The 20,832-nt window shown below is 37.8% G+C and overlaps 2 protein-coding genes across 8 annotated transcripts; both read right to left on the bottom strand.

The window, feature by feature from the left end:
* Positions 1 to 811: 811 nt before the first annotated feature.
* Positions 812 to 13,160, bottom strand: LOC135637669 (bifunctional riboflavin kinase/FMN phosphatase-like). Of its 7 annotated transcripts, XM_065150357.1 has the most exons (12): positions 12,950 to 13,136; positions 10,224 to 10,298; positions 8,385 to 8,493; positions 7,961 to 8,147; positions 6,076 to 6,206; positions 5,095 to 5,164; positions 4,924 to 4,989; positions 3,474 to 3,628; positions 3,291 to 3,386; positions 1,398 to 1,549; positions 1,248 to 1,331; positions 812 to 1,162 (listed from the first exon to the last, which is right to left on the bottom strand). In XM_065150357.1, exons 3-12 carry the CDS (start codon positions 8,458 to 8,460, stop codon positions 1,013 to 1,015), a joined length of 1,167 nt encoding a protein of 388 aa, XP_065006429.1. In that variant the 5' UTR covers positions 8,461 to 8,493; positions 10,224 to 10,298; positions 12,950 to 13,136; the 3' UTR covers positions 812 to 1,012. The 7 variants fall into 7 exon arrangements, with proteins under 7 accessions (XP_065006429.1, XP_065006433.1, XP_065006428.1 ...); XM_065150361.1 differs by lacking the exon at positions 10,224 to 10,298 and having other exon boundaries at positions 12,950 to 13,160; XM_065150356.1 differs by lacking the exons at positions 10,224 to 10,298; positions 12,950 to 13,136 and adding an exon at positions 12,558 to 12,580.
* A 1,737-nt stretch (positions 13,161 to 14,897) lies between these two features.
* Positions 14,898 to 19,714, bottom strand: LOC135638791 (E3 ubiquitin-protein ligase WAV3-like). Its single transcript, XM_065152201.1, has 2 exons — positions 19,018 to 19,714; positions 14,898 to 17,250 (listed from the first exon to the last, which is right to left on the bottom strand). The coding sequence occupies exons 1-2, from the start codon at positions 19,273 to 19,275 to the stop codon at positions 15,340 to 15,342; spliced, it is 2,169 nt and encodes a 722-aa protein (XP_065008273.1). The 5' UTR covers positions 19,276 to 19,714; the 3' UTR covers positions 14,898 to 15,339.
* Positions 19,715 to 20,832: the final 1,118 nt, after the last annotated feature.

Here is a 20,832-nt window from a genome sequence, read left to right as displayed (position 1 = left end):
ACTTCATTTAAGATTTTTTATAGGCAGTAGGTAGTTCAACCCAACATATAGAATATTATAGGACCCTTTGTCGAGTAAGTAAATTATATCAGTTTACTATTATTAATTATTAACGAAGGATTTTATCTAGTAACGCTTGTGCCGATCTCCAATTACGTTCGTCAAACAACGAATTTGTTTACACATTTTGTTCGTTACTAATTTGTTTTCTTTCTGTGCAGATCGTTCATGTTATGAACATGAGAAGACTGATCTTTTTAAGTAGGGAATACCATGCGACTTAAGTCACTAAAATCAGCTAAGTCTATGATATTACCATAGATGTTGTAGTCCTTCAGAGATGTTCCTGATCAATAGTCGACGAGGTACTATTGATGGAGACGCCCATGTAACACTGCACAGATGTCCCTGATCTCGGAGAAAGGCCAGAGAGGAAGGAGAGAAAAGAGGAGGAGAATGGCCAATAAAGAGCAAGTAGAAAGAGTGACGTGAGATATACAAAACGGACAAAGTAATATGGAGAAACATTGAGATTTGTTTGCTAGGAACCTGGAAATGGAATTCACTGGTTCGAGGGAGGATGGCGAAGTGAAACAAACGGGCTACAAGCCATGGAACTTCCAAGTTAGTATGTATTGCAACAACTCTTTGGAAACTTCTATGTAACGAATTCTTTGAAGACTGAAGAAAGAATGAACTAACACAGGAATACCAGAAAGAATATAGATGATGTGCGCAATGTGCTTCCTGATTATAGCATTTAGAGCAGAAGAGAAAATGTTATGCAAAGTTCACAAGCTTTAAGGTAACATTAGAAAAACATTCACCTCTTTTTGCTCGTTTGATCAAGAGATTTATGTTTTAGAAAAGAATATAGGTTAACACAATCATGTTTGCATTTGGCATCTTCTTCTGTTTGATGAATGTGGCCAAGGCCATACTTTGGTTCTTGTTCTGACCGTTGACCAATCTGAAAGATTTATCTCTTCTACACATCTAAAACTCATGCAATTCAAGAATAACAATTACTCCGCAGCATGGAGTTCTTCAAATATGGTGAATCTTTGGAGCCTGCATATATAGGAAGGTCAAGGGCATTCTTGGCTATCCTACCATCCTCATGAATCCTTGCTATCAGACTCTCGAGCGACGGAAAATTCGCCTGTGAGTTCAAACAGAATACTGTCAAACAAGCAGTTGATGTAAATTCCTCTATTTTTCTTTGTTCTTTCTTTACTTTCCAATACCTCTGGTCTTATGTAGCCTACAATAGCGAGGCGCAACTCCTCCCCGTAAAAGTCCTCACCAAAGTCATGGAGTAGCCATGGCTCCTGGAACCGATAACACTCTGTTAGAAAGAACAAACTCCAGACAACTATAGACAAGAGCCAACTTACAATAGTCTTCTCGGTGTTGTCAAAGTATGGGTTCCAACCAATGCTCATGACCATCTTGTAGATGCCCCTTGTTGAGAGTCCTGCCCAGCCAAAGTAGACTCCTGATGTGTGCTCAGAGAGTATTGTAGAAAAATTTTCTGCAGGTAAATTAGCTGCACATATTGCAACATGGATGATCAGTGTTGACAACCAACTAAACAAAGTGAAAAATAACTGTATGAGCAGCAAATATTACTAATATTGATTCATTACACTGTTTTGGAAATTTAAAGAGAATGATGTAGTGCATCTCTCTCTAGAACAAAAAAGTATCAATAATAAATTGAGTCATTAAGTTATTTATAGAAAGGGAAAGGAATGTAGCATGACAAATGTTAAGTGGTACAAATCAGGATGGAAAAATATTTTGGTTCATAGTATGAGTAAATGTTTCTTTCAAATAAAGAGATTGTAACAATGGAGGATAGACTAATACAAGCAATGAGGGCTACCAAAATAATATTCATAGTATGTCTTCTTTGCAACAGAACCCGAAATGACCTTAGTTATTAACACAATCCATTGGTCTCCCAACAACACCTCTCTATCAACCTCAAGCAACAAACACTGCAAATAAAAGCAGTGCTGCAAATTAAGTACACATCATTTTCATCTCGCTCCAACAGAAGAAAAACTTTGGACCATAACTGTGACGCGGTTAGCGTTCTAACCACTTGATGTTTCTCCATGTATAACTTACAGTTGCACCTTAACCTTTATAAACAGTTGCTAAACCAAAGTATTATCATTGTTCACTCTTTAACTTGTGACTTCAGGCAGCCAAGCGCAAGAGGCAAACAGTCAGAACTGGATCCAACAAAGGTCAGATATAGAAAGTTGTAAATCCTCATCCAGAGTTTATTTTCACAGTTTCAAACCTCCAATTACAAGGGAGCAATTCTACCATTGTACCAAGGCGGCAGGGCCCACCATCGAAGGAGTCAAAATATTATAATGTAAATTTTGCAGAACATTTTACGAATGTTCACTGTTTCTCCCGGACCGGTACGGGAAACCCTAGTTTTCCACTTATCATGCAAGCGCTGCCTCCGTAGCGCTCACAAGCATCACCTCCACCTAAGCAACGCTCGCGAGAATTGCCTCTGCTTCCGCCTCTCCAGGGCTCATGAACATCGCCCTCCAAAGCAGCAATCGATGGCGACCTCCGGTTGCCACGACCTCACTGCACCGCCATGTCTTAGGTAAGGTCTCTTCTTCTCTTCCTCCTCCATCACTTCCTCTTCTTCCCTCTTTCTTCCTCCTTCCTCTGCCATCCCTTCCTCTTCTCTCTGTTTTCTTCCTCTCTGAAACACCAGTACTTACCAGTGTACCATGTGTTGGTACATCAGTGCAACTGGTACATACCATTTCGGGCCAATAGGGCAAACATTGCATTTTATAAGACAAGAACTGAATGTATCAAAATGAATTCCTACTATCAGAAAATAATAGTATTTCTTTAAACATATAAGGTGGAGTTTGATGTAGTATGGCTTTCTATAGTAGTGCAACTATCCTAAGACCATTTTCAACAATGTCTATAGACTCTATACCTTGATTCCTTAAACAGATCAATTGAATAAGAAGTAACTAGAGAAATTATTTCACAACTAAACAAGAAGAGATAAACCAACAGACCAAGTTTCACAGATTACATTCATCTTCTTATATGATCTTTAGAAAATTCCTTATAATATTCCAAATCCAAAGTCCAACTTGTAGAGAGAAAATAAAATTGAAAACTGTTGCACAAGGCTTCAGACACCTTTGCGAAACAACAAACAGAGGCAAATTCGCAGTCTTTGATATCCTGACTCAAATATGCAGTTATAAACTTCTTAAATCCTGACATACCTGTTGGTATCCCAAGTACCTTGGAGCCCCTACCAAATCCCTTAATAACAGGTCCTCCAATATACCATGGTTCAATTGGTAAAGTGCCTTCAATCCCTGCAATTTGTAGGCAGGAAATCTTCAGAAGCAAAGGAAAAACTTACACAAAGTGATAAATTTTTAAACAGAGCTTTAAGAGCATACAATCTTCAAAAGGAGGTAAGCCCCACTTTTCAGGATGCAGATCAAGCAAAGAATTGATTACCACATCCGCTGAACTGTAAAGACCAGCTTGTTTCGGAAGAGATGGCACTGCTACCACTGCCATTCCTGCTGCTTTGCCAGCAACAACGCCAGGCCTGGCAAGTACGAGACATCCTTGAAAGCACAGCCATATACAGATGACATAGAGAAGGCTACATCTTCAAGACCAAGTTCTTGCAAGCAAACTATAAAAACAGAGTATAGAATAGAAATATATATAGTAAAATTGGAATGATGAGGATGTGCCATGTATCCATTTTCATATATCCTTAGCTATCCTGGTGGGACCAGGTCTCATCTAACATGCCAACAATCACCTACGTGTCAAGCCCCTCATATTACTAAGCATTAATACCTATGTAATATTCTATATTTTACCTCTTTGGAACTTGATTATGCTTAATGTTCTATATAGCTTATCCTTATTATAACTCTGATTGTTCTTCTATACCATCTTATAATATCTTAACAATAAATTAAATAAATCATACCCTGGACATAGGATGGGCTGCATTATGGTGTAAAATAGAAAAAGGATCAACAATCAAATTTATCTTTTGACACTCGGAGCGTCGCCTTTGCAATTCTTAACATAACTATAGGACTTGGTACACAAAAGACTCCATTACCTTCACTAAGATAGTCTAGGACAAACAAACCAACTACTTTTCACTTTAAAATTTTTAAAGTATTTTTCTTCTGAAAATTCTATAATATTCTTGTTTATTAAATTAAATGTAAATCATCAACATGAGCAGCCCATTAGATATTCAATGGTCCTTGCATCACTGGACAAACAGCTGCCCTTTGAGTTTGTATGATCCTATAAAATTCATTCACGTTCAGAACAATCATAACTCAGTGACCATTTTAACTATCTTTATTGGCACTGCATCCTCTTTTTATAATAAGAACCAAATCTTTGTATGGAAGATTCAACAAGAAAGCAGGATTGAATCTATCATGTAAAATGTAAATCATTAGGAAAATACAAAACCAAAGAAACTCACAATTAACAAATTGAATTATATTTAATTTTGTTTATTTGGTTTATTATGTTAGCATTGAAGGTCATACACGTCAAACAGAGATAAATTCAACTTAAACAGTCAAAGATCAACCAACAAAATTTGCATTTATATCAGATATAGGCATAATTATAAATCTGCTCTATAATTCTTCCCATTATTGCAGAAGCAAAATAATCATAAAACAAAAGAACAATACAGTAAAAATACATAAGATATTCATTACTGTGTAAAATCAAAATTTGTTATTTCATTGTAATTTCAGTATTCAGAGAAGAAAGAAGGACTAATACTAAAACTCATGAAGATATATGATGGTGGAAGGAAAGAAAATTGAGGAGAATTAAGATTTGAAAACTTACAATGAGTCCTCGATCACCAAGCAATTTGAAATATCAACATTCATTCTTTTGGCAGCTTCAAGGAATCTTGTCCACAAAAATTCAAAATTTCCAAAGTAAACATTAATATAATGAACAATGTGCCAAGCATAAAAAAATCAACAAATCATGCTACTCGTTTTGGTGTCTCACATTTCTGGGGATGGCTTTCCCGTAGTAACTTCATCACCACCAATGATAACAGAAAATGATTCTTTCCAGCCTAAGTATCAGAAATAACATTATGAGAACAAATAAGAGAAAGTGAGAAACAATAATCAAAATGCCAGCAGTAGGAGAAAACTTAAATAAATATATCAATATGTTAAAACCAAGGAATGTTGTATCACGTATTAGACCCCATATCAGTCCCTGGCAAGACCAGTATGTAACGGTGTACTGACACATGGTACTGGTCAGTGAATCGATACACACCAATGTTTCGAAGATGAAAGAGAAGATGAATGCTCAGTGGAGGAAGAGGAGGAGGAAGGAGGAGGAAGACAAAGGAGGACGAAGGAAGAGAAAGGAAGAGGAGGAAGGAGTTAGAAGAAGGAAAAAGAAGAGGCGATGGAGGAAAAGGAAGAAGAAGGAACAAGATGAAAGGGTGGTGGAGGAGGAGGAAGCATACAAGGCAGGTAAGTGATGATGAATGATAGTAGAGGCAATGTCGGCGACGAATGACAGGAGTGGCAGTGTTGGATGGCAAAAGCTCGAGTGCCATTTCATGCTCCTCGTGAGAAGAGTGCTTGCAAATGGGCTCGCATACGCGAGCCTTAATTGGAGATTTAAGTTTTTTTTATTTTTCTAATGGATTGGACCTGACCAACCAAAACGGGGCTGGCCCAAGTACCAGTCTACACTCGGACCGGTAAGTACTAACTGTTTTGTACCAGTCTGGGTGAAACAGAGAACCTTGGTTTTGAAAGATAATGCTTTTTAAGCTGGCATTATACCTTGGTGGAAAGAAATCTTTGCTTCCATGCAGGATTTTGAAGAGTTTGAAGCTAAGGCAGGGCCAGCCCATGTACCAGTCTACACTCAGACCGGTAAGTACAAACTGTTTTGTACCAGTCTGGGTGAAACAGAGAACCTTGGTTTTGAAACATAATGCTTTTTAAGCTGCCATTATACCTTGGTGGAAAGAAATCTTTGCTTCTATGCAGGATTTTGAAGAGTTTGAAGCTAAAGCCATAGTCACCCCATTACTCCTCAGATGTTTAATCAACCGATTAGCACCTGGCAGAGCTTTGATATTGCACCACCTTCAGTAAAAAAATGCAGTAATTCAAGTCAAAGTTAAAAAAAGAACCTTCAACAAAATACTGTTCCTCAGTTAAAAAGAAGCATAACAAATATGGCCTGTCCATGCATGGGTCATGACCATGTGTGGCCAAGAACACTGGCTGTGACTGCTAGGAATTGGAATAAGTCCTCATAATCAACTCTATAATGTATTGTATACTAGCATTGCTCTATATGTTTATGATTTTTATTACTAATAACTGATTGTTAAACTAAAATTCCAGCAACATATTGTTACTCTTCTTGCATCAATTTATTGTTTATCTGTAATTCAAGCTCTAACTAACTGCCAGCATACTTTTGTGAATTTCTAAACCATGGTTCATAACAGCCCAAACAGCTTTCTTAAGCCTAATTATTTAACCTAAGAATCCAAGACATCTTAAACTTCCAGCAAGTCCTACATTATTCTAAATTAATTATCAAGCTCAATCCATTTGGATATCATCCATGCATGTTCAGTATATCAAATTGGATTCAGCAGATGATTACAATCCTGGTCTAAAGTAGCTCTAGCTACCTGGATGTGGATTGAGATTTTGGCATGTTGACACGTAACTGGGTGGAGGAAGAAAAGACAGGAAGGAAAAGAGAAGGAAGAAAACCAAATATCTCAAAATATCAGGAAACCTCTAAAGGTTCACCCCAAGGTCTCTTAGACAACCTAGATTCCAGTGGCAAACAATTTTTTCCCTTTCCTTCTTTGGCATCAATTGAACAGAAGAGAAATGAAAAAGGAAGATTATCTGCTTGAATTTCTCTTTTCTGAACATGACCAAGGTTTTCAGTTCAAACTGTTTGACATGCAAATACATATTAAATGTTGAAACTCAACATGATTTGCTTTCAAAAATAATCAAAATCAATAACCAATAGGCCTCAAGATACTTGCTACATTTGTGATAACTGTTGAATTCAAATTTTTGTATGCTGTAATTTTAGAAGAAATTTCCCTATAATTTCATCGAGAAGTCTTCAAACACCTGAGCTTGTGTGTCCTTCGGTTCAGAGAAAACTGGAAACTGACTACCCCGAAAGGAAAAATTTTATTCTCGTAGATATTTTCCTATTAATATTATAAAATAACCATGGGACCAGTAATTTTAGGCCAATTTTAGGGACCCAAAAGGGGCATATCAAAAGCCTATCAAGTTCAAAATTAGTGCACAACTACAATAGTCACCAGGGGTTTGTCTTCAGCTCTCTTTGCTTAAAACTAAGAACAGGCAGTAATAATAGCAAAACCAACTTCAGAAAAAAAGGCCAAGAACTGGCCCCTGGAAAGGTGATTTAGTTTTTCGGAAAAAAAAACAGCAAAGATGGAACTGCAATGGTGTTGAATCCCTTTTAGTCCCTCCTTTCTAGTAGTTTCTTCTCTCACAATATTACTATCTCCTTTTAATCAATTTTCTTAATTTGTCAGCCACATACTGTCTTAGCTGCAGTTTCGGATAGAACAGAGGAAAACATTATCTATAAAAGGTGTGGGTACATTCACTGTCAACAAGGCCCTTAAACAGTCCTTTCTCTACCTCAGACTGCACTGAGGAAAAATGTTAATATCATCGCTAAAGATAGGCGAAGACATAAAAAAGAAACATGAGCATTAAGTGACACTACATTCCCTCTAATCATATATTGCAGCTGTGTTCAATAATGAATGATATAGATAGCACAAAGATGATAATCACAGGAAGAATGTCATGATGCTTACTGGTCAGAGAACATTGGAGAAATTGCAGACATGAGCTCCTCAGTTGTCAGAGAAAGTGAAAAATCTTTCACAACTGCAGTTGCAACTTCCAAAGGTGTCCTCCCTATTATTTTCTGAGATATTTTATTGTCCCACCTTTTGCCATATTTAACAAGGAATACTTTGAGAACTTCATTCATGACACCATCTGTCACCGGTTAAAGATTAGGAGATGAACTCTAAGCATGAAACTTAAAGAAGAAAGCTAGGTACATAGACATATTTGTAAATGTATCTCTATGTGTGTTGCAACAGCATATAAGTCAAAGGTCCATCTCACTGTGTGTGTGATTTTACGACAGTAATGAAATTGGAAAAACTTGCGAAATATATATTGTACTTAATATGAAAAAAATGATCAAGAAAAATGTGGGTAAGTACACACCTGTATTTAAAAGTGTACCATCCAAATCAAGAATCACATGTGAGACCATCCGAGGAAAATGCTTGGTTGCGGCCATTTTCCAAACCTCAACAAAGCTATGAAGTTGGTTCTGAGAACCAATAGAAAGTCAGTACGAGTAACTGCACAAAGCTTCATGAAACAACAATAATTTCATTTTTATTTTAGCTCTAGACACAGAAATTGCACTGTTCTGGTAACTATAAGCAATGGCAAATTTCTATACGTTCAAATTCCAGTAAGTAATATATAAAAAGTCTACTATATTCTTTCTAATTTCTAAAATGATGTTATAAAAACAAAGTATACTTGTTCTTCATTTAAAAGTTGCATACCATAAGACCTCCAAATTTTGTGAAGTGAAGAAATTGGTGAACTTTTTTTTGGGGGGGGGCAAATGATAAGTGGTGAAGGCAGGATTCAAACTTAGGACCTGTGATAAACTGTTAAAGTCTTTACCCTAGCTCACACCTTCATTGATTAACTTATTGGTTATGTATTCTATCACAATTAGAAGAGAATTCTTCTTCTAGTATGTAGTAACATTACGTTAATATTCAAATATTATATCAAGAGTTCAAGACAATATTATGTACAAAGAATGGCACTATTCATCGACACCAATGTTGTTGAAGGTGTTGGGCTATTGCGCTAAAAGATGCCAATGTTCTAAAATGCCGCAGGTACTAGGCACTCACCGATATAAAGATGATAAAAGAAAAAAAAAAGAAGAAATTCAATCATTAAAATAAAAAATAGACAAAATATAAGTTTCATATGATTTCAGATTCAAATTATCACCGCAAAATATCAAATTATATTCACTTAACCATCTACAAAACATTAAAGTACTAAATTCTCCAAATCTAATAACAAAATAACCCATGAAAAAGAAGATTAACATCAAAATTAGCACGATTCAAAAGAGCAAAAATTAACAATTCGAAATTCTAGTAGTCACAAATACAGTAATTGACACAAATCATAAACTCTTATTTACAATAATTAACTATTATAAACAAAAAATTAACATAATTTTGCAGGGGAGGAAGCGCTAGGGCTAACAGCGACAGGAGGCCGAGAGGAGGAGGGCGGACTCCTGGAAGAAAGAGAGAGAGGCAGACCGGGCCGTCGAAAGAAATGGAGAGGTAGAGAGGATGCCATGGAAAAGGAAGAGGGAGAGAGGGCTACCGCCTCCAGCGCGTGGGTACGAGCGAGGCCTACCCGACGCACTGGAGAGAGAGAGAGAGGTGTCGAGGGGAGAGAGCGCGCTAAGAGAGAGGGAGGTACTGCGGGAAGGTGTCGCGCTGCACCGCCGCCACCGCTGGGAGAACACTGGCGGTCGGTCATCGGTCAACTTGCATCTGACAGGGATGAGGTCGGGTCAAATCAGGGATGAGAGACGGGGATGAGACTTGCACCCAACCACTGAATGACACTTCATCAGCGATACGAAGCAAGCAAAGCATGGAAACCTCATCCAACCAATATAGTGATTAAACAGATCAGGTGTCTTACAAAGCGTATAGATCCTCAAAAACGAACATTTTGGACAAAAGCAATATTATTCCTGACGGCTTAAAACCTAAAACATCTGTGACGATGAGAAAGCCCAAAAGCCATATATATCAAACCTACTTTTGAAAATGTCAAGAAGAGATCATCAAACCACTCATACTAATAAGCACAAGAAACTGCTGAAAGATTCGTGTACGATAAGTCCATCTAGAAAAGACCAACCGATCAAACGTTCGGCGTTCAAGTAAAAATTATGAATTAGCATCTGCAATGATACGAAGCATCGACTAAATGGATCGTTACAAGAATTCTCTGAAACAACAACTCTTGCTAAACACCCAACGCTGCAATCCATTTTTAGAATTGCAAGGCTAAAACCTGCACAAATAATTCACCTCGACAAGTTATTTATTTATTTTTAACTCATAAATAATTCAATCATACGACATTCATATCATGTTTATTTATACTTTAACAACTCACCTACCAATAGGAATCCAACATAAATTGCATGATCAAAACGTGAACAAGCAACAAAATCTTTATTTATCATCATATAATCATCAAAATTTTATATTATATCACAGTGAACACCCGTGTATCTATATAACTACAAGATCACCATAGCATATCCAAAATAATATTGCATATTAATATCATATAACTCCAAAATAAAAAGAGTTTCAAACAATAATATTTTTCCTCAAACATGTTCACTTGTATACCAACCAAAACTTATTACAAATGAATACAAATATATATTTATTAGTACTTTTTACAATCAATTTGACACAACATATCAAATGTCAAATCATTCTTATTATTTCTATCAAATATTATAAGCTTTACATTTAGTTCAAAGTAAACAAAACCATAACTACAAAACTATATGGTATATTAGAATAAATATCATATTCATATAAATGACGATGAGTTAACCATAATCTCAATAAATATAGCTAAAGATGTATGTATAAATTTATAATAAATATAACTATAGCTAAAAGTAAATGTCAAAACTATAGTCATAATAATACTAACAGTTGCTGTTATGTTATATCCATGTGATAAGACGCAGAATCATGTTTAACCCCAATGATATAGATAACACATATCTTCCTTGTCCAGAAAAAACTAGCTTCGGAATAAATACCAATGTAATCCCTATTGATAGGATCCACATCATAGCCATACTAATCATGCAAATGCAGGTATCAAATAATTGGCCTCCATAGGTTATTTATTATTTTTTAACTCAAACAATTCAATCATACGACATTCATAACATGTTTAATTATATTTCAACAACTTATATCTAACAAAATAATCCAACATAAATTGCACGATCAAAACCTGAACAAGCAACATAATCTTTACATGGTCCACCAAGTTATTTATCATCGTATAATCATAAAAAAATTTATATTATTTCACAGTCAACACTATACATTTACATAACTATAAGATCACCAGAGCATATCCAAAATAACATTGCACATTAATATCATACAAGTCCAAAATAAAAAGAGTTTCAAACAATAATATTTTTCCTCAAACATGTCCACACTAGACTATTTCTCGGGATTTAAAAATTCAAAGAATAAACATATGAGCAAACAACAGCCCAATAAACACCATAACTCATATGCCAATCAAAATTTATTACAAATACATAATTATAAGTACTTTTCATAATCAATTTAACACAACATTAAAAATGTCAAATTATTCTTATTATTTATATCAAATACTATAAGCTTTATATTTATTTCAAAATAAACAAAACCATAACTATAGCTAAATGGTATATCAGAATAAATATCATATTCATATAAATGATCATGATTAGTTATCTGTAATCTAAATAAATATAGCTAAAAATATATGTCTAAATTTATAATAAATATAACTATAACCAAAAGTACATGTCAAAAATATAGTCATAGTAATGCTAACAACTACGATCATGTTATATTTCCATGATAAAACCTAGAACCATGTTTAACCCCTATGGTATAGATAACATACATCTTCTTGTGTCATAACAAGAAAACACTAGTTTCTAAATAAAACCAATATATAACCACCATTCGTAGGTCCATACTCGAATTGTGTATCCTTGATCACTTAATAATCAAAACACTCCTTCTCCTAATTATACACACAATATTATTCACAAATCACTCATAAAATATAAATACATATCATATATATATTAATTTGATTTTATTCTTCATTTTTCATTGTTACCATTTCTAATTATTCTAAAATTTTATCAATTCCTTATACACTGTAAGTACGTTTATAACTTGCTAAACATGCTTTATCTCTCTGTTAATTCCCACATAATATTGCGACTATAATTTTATCTTCTTTTTTAAAAAAAAACCTAAAGTACAGCATAAAGTAATTAATTTTACAGGTTACATTTACCACTTAAAGCACTATTACAGATTAGCTTTGTCCTTTTTTTCACCATCAGATTAGCTTAAAACATAATTCTTTGAGAATAAACTAATGATAATTAAAAATGAATATTATTAAGGATCCTATTAACTTAGGAAGCTAAAATTAGCTAATTGATAACCCTATTTGGTAATCTAATTAGCAGGAAAGTTACAGAATTCAAAACCATACCTAATTTAGTTTTCTGATCTCTAATGCCAAAAACGAAGGCTGGTAAGTTTCTTTCTCCCTCTCTCTTCCCTTTCTTCTTCCTCTGTTTCCTCTTTCTCTTCTGCTTCGTTTCTTCTGTTTTTTTCTTTTATTTTCTTTTCCTATTATTTTTTATGGGTTACGGTGGTGGCTGGCTTAAGGCGGCTGTAAGACGCGGTGGTGAAGAGGATTCCTTAGTCGTGGAATTCCGCAATAAAGACCCAATTTTTGGCTGCCGTTTACTGCTATTTCTTGAATCCCCCCAACAGATTAGCTCGATTAGTTAGTAAACAAACTGGTATTATGCTTGCAATACTTGTAAAATTAAAAGAATTGACAGAGGAACAAAAAGATGAGATCATGGTGGGAGTTACCAGAAACAATAGGCAAAACCTAGCGGCGCTCGCAGACGACCATCGTCTTCCTGGAAACTTGATCGGATTAGAGGTGAAGGAACCGCAGAAGCGACGGCGAAGACAATCTCCGACTCTCGAAGAATTCGTTCGCACACACCTCAAGACCTCTCCCTCCACCTTGAGATGCTCTGCCTTATAGGTGGTCGCACGAACGGCGAAGATGGTTCCAAGGAACGTTTTGGTCGTGTATAGTGTTTCAAATAATACTGTTTTACCTTGGACAAACACATTGGGCATAAAAGTAAATGTCATGGGTGTGTCGGGTCTTTTAGATATTTTGCTTCGTCTTGAGTGGCTACACATTACATACAGAGAGAGATGCATTGAATGCTTTATTTTTCTCCTCCAATGGATGCATCACATATGAAAGGAGATGCCTTCAGTACATTAGGTATTTTGAATATTCTTTTTATTCTGTATAGATGTGTCATGTATAAAGAAGACATCTTGAGTCAATCAAATGCTTTAGATGTTTTTTTATCATAAGTAAATGCATTGAGGATAAAAGGAGATACTATGGGTGCATTAGATATTTTAGGTATTTTCTTATTCTTAGATCATTTAAAATTTCTAGGCATGCTACGACAAATTATATGTTTAGATTTTTTTGTCTTGATTAGATATATTACATACAAAGGAAATACTTTAGGTATCTATCAAATGTTTTTGTTTTCTTTTTTATCCCCAAAGAAAGCGTGTAAACAAGGTGCTTTAGTATAACACTTCTGTTATTAATATTAGTATAAGTAGAAATTAGCATGGTGGCAAAAGGAGTTTTTCTTTCAAAAAGGAGCTCATTTATTTTATTTTTAAGAGGTATGTTAGGTTGGGTGTGCGGGTTGATAGATCAAGCTACATGGTGTACTAAGAGGGGATCGATTATTGTAGATTCAAATACTATTGACTTGACCATGTTTGATTAGGCATAGGAATCGATTATCGTAGGTTCAAATACTATTGACTTGATTAGGCTTGGCTCGAATAGTAAATTTATCGCTTGTCAGATATTATAGATCTATCATGGGCCAAGTGTGTGATTAGTCATTGTAATTATTTTTATTTTTTGTGCTTGACTTAGGCTAGATTTGGCTTTCTTTTTTTTTGTTGCATGTTGATTAAGGTTAATCATTCTTGCTCCATCTATTGAAGTCCAGCACTTCTTCTTGATCTTCCCCTAAGGGGTGGTGATCTTTGATGTCAGGAGACCTATTGAGAATAAGAACTTTTGTGTGCGAGAAAATCCTCAAAGAGATTTTTTTGCCAATCTTTTTAGATGAAAAGAGGTGTGCAGAAGGACCTTTAACGAGATCAATATTCTGATGAGGTTGGGTTATTTTTCTTGATCTGGTGAGCTCAAGTGTTTTGTTCAATTTTCTAAGGTTAGGCATAATTACCTAATTTAGTGAGGACGAGTGTTTTTAACTCGAGTTTCCCTAGGAAATATAATCGGTTGGATGTTTTTGCTACTTGTAGAAATAGAGAGATCACAAGGTATTGCTTTGATAGAGTTTTTGTTAAAACTCCATGTATAGGCAAGGTATTTGTCGAAATATGTATAGGCAACAGCTTGGTAAAACACATCGATGAGCTTGTGATTATTATGGTGCTTTTACCTCAGTGTTTGTTCCATGTATTCCTGTTAGAGTTTTTCAAGGTTTATCATGAACCATACTACATACAACACACCACAAGATACAGCCAGAGATGATTACAGTGTTGTGATCCTTTGCAATTCCATGACCCAGTCTTGCATTTCTAGTATTACCCATGTAACCAAGTACCAGTAAAGACCTGGCAAAGGAGCATTCAAGCAACCAAGTGAGGAATAGAGTCAGTGTATGTCGATGAGAAGTCCATATCACGGGCAAACCATCCACAAGGACATCCAAAAGTGGCAAGAGAAAAATGAAGAAGAAATAGTCTGACAATAGTAGATAGATGAATCCAAGAGAAGAATGCACCCCCCAAATATTTGCAGAGATTACAACCTTAGGACATCGTCCTCTTCAGGGAAAACCTTCTCCTATGTACATCACCAACAACAAAGTTCAAAGAGGAAAATAAAAAATAAAAACCAATAAAGCTATTACCTACACCTTCTCCCTCTTAACATTATACCATTTCACCCACATTACCACTTTATCCCACCTCCAGAGTTATTCATTTACACCATACATGTATCCCTCCACCTTGTATGCCTTAAAACCACTTCAGCTTTACTTTCACCAGTATACCACCATATCCACCACCACCACCTCAAATAAGAAGAGAAGAGACAGGTATTAAACAAGACATGGTTCCTTTTTTTATATATTTAATTTAACCCTCCGTTGAATCAGAGACTTCAACTAGTTTGACTGTGGCTGAGAAGGGAAAGACCTTGTATGCTGGATGGGTGGAGCAGGATGCCGAGGTGAGGGGCACATAGTCTGTGAACGATTTAGCATGTAAACCATCGTCGGCGTCTGATAAGCATGGACAAGACTAGCACTATCGGTCGAGTCGCCACGTGTGGTTGCTCTCTGCCATGAGTGCGAGCTCAGTCCCGACAGCACATAAGCACGCCCCGAGGCCTCGTATCTCTGTCGACTTGCCATCCTGTCTTGCATCTCCCTCAGTTCCGCATCCAGAGCCAAACATAGTTGGTCGTTTGACTGTGCAGCCAAGGACTCAGACAGTATCATTCGACGCTGCTCGAGTATTGAAACTGCATCAGATAGATCACCTCGCTCGGCGGCAGCCCTCGCATCAGACATTGCCTCAGCAGACTCAATACGGTTCCTCTCACGGTCGACCTCAATCGAGGGGGTTTGGGATAAGATGATTTCTGGCCTCTGAATTCTTACTTCTTTAACCTCCAAATGAACAGTATCTTTTGAAATTGGGTCCTTGTAGACACAGGCCACCTTAAGGAGTATTATCTCTTCTTTGGCACATGGAACATTTACCGAAACCAGAAAGTCCCTCTCTTCATCAGCATAAAGGTCACCTACCTCGATCAATCCAGTGCGAGCATCATTCAACAACTGATTCCTGTAGCTACCTGATTTTATAGAAGCTAGCTGCACACCAGGATGCACACACTCCACATCCAACTGCATCTCCTGCACGACCACACTAAGAAGCCCACCAATGCATTGTGCAAAGGCATCCTGAATGACGACCTCTGATTCAATAAAAGAGAAAGTCCCACCAGAGATTTCTGAAATAGAATGCATGGCAGCAGAGTCATGGTCAGCACCAAAACCAAAAGTGTGGACTGGTATTGCTGTGCCACTAATAATTGAGGGCGGCACGAGTGATTTGTAATCCAGTTGTGAATGTTGAGCTCCAGTTGCACTCGAGGGAAAAGTATAAGTGTCCTGGCCATCAGAGAGAAGGATGATGCTGCACACTGGATTCTTCTCCTTCCGTTCTTCAATTACCTTGACCCCCTTCCTAAGGCCTTCGGCAATGTTTGTCCCTCCACTGGACACCAAAGAATTGACAGCTTGCAAAGCCTGCTGTCGACCAGAGTCGGACATTCGCCGCAGGTGGAAAAGACGTCGTGCAGCTGATGAGAAGGCAATGACCGAAAGGCGATCAGATGGCCCAAGGTTTTGGATCACAAAACTCATGGCACGCTTAAGAAGTGCCAACTTTGTGCCAGCCATGCTGCCGCTGACGTCAAGTACGGTAACCAGGTCTATTGGAGCACGAGAGTTTTGTGACGCTGTGGAGCTTGCGTTGTGGTTTCTGCTAGGATTCTGTTTCATGCTAGCATGAGGAGCCTTCAGATGGACCAGGACAGCAAAATTCTCCACCAAAGCTGATTGTGAAATAGCTGAGAATTCGGGATATGTCTTGACCTCTACTATCTTAGGACAATTTTGTTGGGAACTTCTGACTGTTTCAGATAGCAAATCCAAAGGCTCATCATCATTAAAATTTTCCGGTTCTAATTCACGAAAGTGAGAAGGAAACTGTTCACGCCGCCTGTTTGTGGAGTCTGCATGAGGAAGTCGACGGACAACAGTCATATGACCTTCCTGCAGCCAACTGACTGGGTTTACTCTCGCTCTTCCATGAGGATGCTCAGAAGGTAGAGAGCCTTTGAAAGGGATCTCCTTCCAAGTGGCTTTGCAAAGTGGGCAGACATAGTTGCCATGCTTAACATTTGAAGTGATGCAATGGAAGTGAAATGTGTGGGAACACTCGGCAGTGAAGAGTGCATGACCATGTCCCGCTTTCATGGATCCAAGACATATGGCGCATATTTTCTGAAAAATTAATTATTGCAATGTCAAGAAATCGAGTGTCAACTACAATACTTAGAAGCCTAAGTAAAATCTAAATACAGTGAAATGTTCAAGAAGCAAAGTTGAACAAGAATTAATTTGAAAATGATTGCAAAGGGAGCTCATATGCCACGCCATCATCCAAAAAGCAGTGCAAATCAAGTGAATAAACAGCATTGGTTATTCTTTAGAACGCTCATGATATATATCATCACATTAAACTAATCAAAAGCTTTAGTCGGAACCACAGATATTAACCGGCAACCTTTCACTTAGTAATATGAAACACAGGTTTGGACTGTGCATATAGAACACATATCATGTCAGTAGAATTATATATGAAACATGCAAGATTTTGACAGCAAGGTAGATCCTGCTAATCAAAATAGTATTCAGGATAACATGCGAAAATAGGAAATTTTGGTGAATCTTAGCTCGCAAATTTGCAATATTCCAATTTTTATTTCCTGCAGTTTATTGAATCTGAGTTAAGGCTGCATCACACAAGGAGAACCTGAATCAATAGGAGAATGTATAAGCAAACAATTAATCACAAAACCAAATTGGCAATGGCACCCCAAACATGAGCAAATTAACAAGACCTTTAGTTCAGATTGTTCTGTCTCCTAGGAAACATTCTAGTGGTTAAGGCGCAGCTCAAGCAGTGCACACAGTCAAGATGTCAGGGGAGTTCGGGTGCCACCATAAGCGTTTAGGACCCATCTTATGTAATACTTAAAAAAGTTCAGTAAATTGTGTGTCAACAAGAAAACAAAACTGTATTACAATTTGAGACTATTGGCTTGACAACCTCAGGAAACAGTGTTAGACATTGGAAAGAATGCATATTGTGGTTTATCTTCTTCTGGCTGTCGCTTAGCTTTTATGATAAATCAAGACATGAAACTCAGCAAATCAACTGACAAAACGCTACATTGCCCCAAATCACAGCATTTAAAGCACAGCGGTTCAAGGAAAAGGACGACATATGCTACAATTTCCACAGTAAATGGCTTCTTATTTGAGCAGCTCAAGCACCAATTCCAGACAGGCAGTTTGATAAGCAAGTAAATCTTATTTCTTTCAAATAATATGTCTCATTTAATTTGGTTTTCTAGGATATAAAAGGCAAGCACTATATTCTATATACCGCTCAAAAATATAAATTTGGGCCAACGAACAAGACAATGAGCAAATCAAGAAAAGTTTTGACCAGTCCACTAAAATCGATGCAAAATCATCATTTTTCCCTCATAAAATTGCTTCGAAGTTTATCGTCAGAACCACCACCAGAAATGGTCAACAAAGACTTGTTTTAATAAAGCAAACCAGAACAAAACAATTCTTCACATGAAGCGGTCGACCCCCTTTCGAGGATGTCTGAAGGCATTGATGCATTAAAATAGAAAAGAGAACAGGCGGTTCACCCTTTCTTTTGGAGCGAGTCAGATGTCATTGGTCCTCGAAGGGCAAAACACCAACAAAAGCAACATCAAAAGAGAAACAAGAAAGCAAAAAAGGAAGATCTATAAACATCATCGTCTGAATCCATGTTCTGAAAGTACATCGCGCAAGAGTAAAAAAACGAAAAGAAAACCAGAGAAAATTCCTTGGGAAGAGAGCAAGCACAAGCATTCTATCGCTGATTGTATGCATAACTCTTACATGAATCCACCAAAACGCCAAAACAATCCTTACAGAACGATGGATCTCATCGAGAAGCGAAAAGGAACGAAAAAAAGGCCGAACCTTTGACGATCTGCTGCCGGATTTGGACACCCGGAGGCTGCCTGAAGACAGCGTGGGAGTCGACGGCATCAGCGCCTGGAACTCCGAGGCCCCCACCGACCCCGCCGGCGAGGACGTCGCGGTCGCAGCAGCGTCTGAGACCCTCCAGCCGGCGGCGGGCCCACCGGAGGGGAACCCGTCGTCGCCCATTGCGCTCGGGACGTGGACGCAGAGGTTCAACCCCATCGCCTTCTTCGCTTTCCTCCACAAACTCCCCATTCTCTCCCTCCCTCTTCGTCAGCCCTCTCCTCGAGAATCGCGTGCCAAGCAATATCAAGATCCCGCCTTGCCTCTCCAACCACACTCCCCGGTCCAAAAAGATCAGATCTTGGAATCAGGATTCGGAAACCTCTTCTCCTTTACTAGGATCAGAAGACGGACATGGTGTATATAGTCAAAAAACAAGGGTTGGTGGGAGAGAGGAGGGAAACAATGGCGGTGAAGGTGGAGGCGGTAGCGGCGGCGCGGTGGGGCCGGGTCAGCGGATGGAACGAACACGGGAACGGGAAGGGGAAGAGGAGGTGCCGGGTTCTCGCGCGGAGGGAGCCGCCATTCGAGACAGAGATGGTTTTGACCTTTCGAGCAGACTTTTGGGAAACGAGGCGAGGAGGGAGAGGAGGGGAAGAAGGAAGAGGGAGAGGGGAGTAAGAATTCTTTTACTTAAAGAGAGATGATGAGCGAGAGACGGATATGAAAGATTTTGTCGGGTGGTTTTGACTTCTCGGGGTAGGCTGGTCTGCTTTGGTGGATTGGGGGAAACGAGTTTCCCATGGCATGCTAGAAACGTGACGGGATCTCTTTGTCGGGCGAGTAAGAAATACTAGTGATGTTTGGTCAACTCATCATATCCTTGCGTATATGGATTCCTTTTAATTAATTTTGACTTAAAAAGCTGTCAAACTGATATTATAATTAGTGTTATTTTTCTCTCCACTCTTTAAAATTGGATTTAGAGGAAGGATCAGAAACAAAGAAAGGAAGACTTATCCAAACTGAAGCTCTTTTTTCGTATATTTTGCTAACTTTGAGAGATACTTTGATTGAGAATCTCACTCATGAAAGTTAATTGAAAACATAGAGTCAATCATATATTAAAAAATTACAAATCCTTCTCAAAGTCAAGATTCAATCGAGTTTTGCTTGTATCAGTCTTGCGCTTGGTCCATTCTTAAGAACAGCAAAGAGAGAAGCCAAGTCTAAAAACCCTAGTCTAAATAATATTTGTCGCACAAATCTATCTTCAAAGCTCAAGTTGAAGACTCTAAATTGGCGTAAAGAAATCATGCAGTAGATAAGGATGCATTGAAACCTGACACCCACAAAGCAGGTAAGTGTCAATGGCAGGTTTGAATGGTACAAGCTTCGTTTCCCTTTCACGCATCGGTTCTGCGGATTCAATGAGGGGGCAGTTTAGGAATATAAGGCGGAAAAGACGGCCAACCACAAGTCCTCGAGAACAGAAAGCAAAGTAGAGAGAGAAGGAAAAAAAAAAAAAAAAAGCGTTGAAAGGAGATCACGATATCTCCCGACCTAAATAAAGCGACGAGAGAGAGAGAGAGAGAGGGGGAATGGAATGAAATGAAGTGAGGCTGAACAAAAGGAGAGAGAAAGAGGCGGAGGAAGAAAACAAAGAGCAGAAAAATCCAAGGCAGCATTTAAGGAGGGGTTTGCTCTGAAGCGGCGCTGCCTTTAACGCAAGGCCTGTGGCCCATCTCTAGTTAATATATTTCTCCCATCTCCGTGAACAGTGTCGCCTTACCCTTCCACTTCTACTCA

The sequence above is a fragment of the Musa acuminata genome, chromosome BXJ3-5, assembly GCF_036884655.1.
Source record: "Musa acuminata AAA Group cultivar baxijiao chromosome BXJ3-5, Cavendish_Baxijiao_AAA, whole genome shotgun sequence".
Lineage (NCBI taxonomy): Eukaryota > Viridiplantae > Streptophyta > Magnoliopsida > Zingiberales > Musaceae > Musa > Musa acuminata.
The sequence above is the reverse complement of the archived record's forward strand: the minus strand, read 5'-3'. Positions and strand labels throughout refer to the sequence as shown.

Coding starts and splice junctions, on each gene's coding strand:
- LOC135637669 (XM_065150355.1), bottom strand. CDS start 9,752: ATGACCGACCGCCAGTGTTCTCCCAGCGGTGGCGGCGGTGCAGCGCGA. Junction 8,148..8,384: donor TGGTACACTTTTAAATACAG/GTGTGTACTTAC, acceptor AACCGGTGACAG/ATGGTGTCATGAATGAAGTT. Junction 6,207..7,960: donor TCTCCAATGTTCTCTGACCA/GTAAGCATCATG, acceptor TTTTTACTGAAG/GTGGTGCAATATCAAAGCTC.
- LOC135638791 (XM_065152201.1), bottom strand. CDS start 19,275: ATGGGGAGTTTGTGGAGGAAAGCGAAGAAGGCGATGGGGTTGAACCTC. Junction 17,251..19,017: donor CCGGCAGCAGATCGTCAAAG/GTTCGGCCTTTT, acceptor TTAATTTTTCAG/AAAATATGCGCCATATGTCT.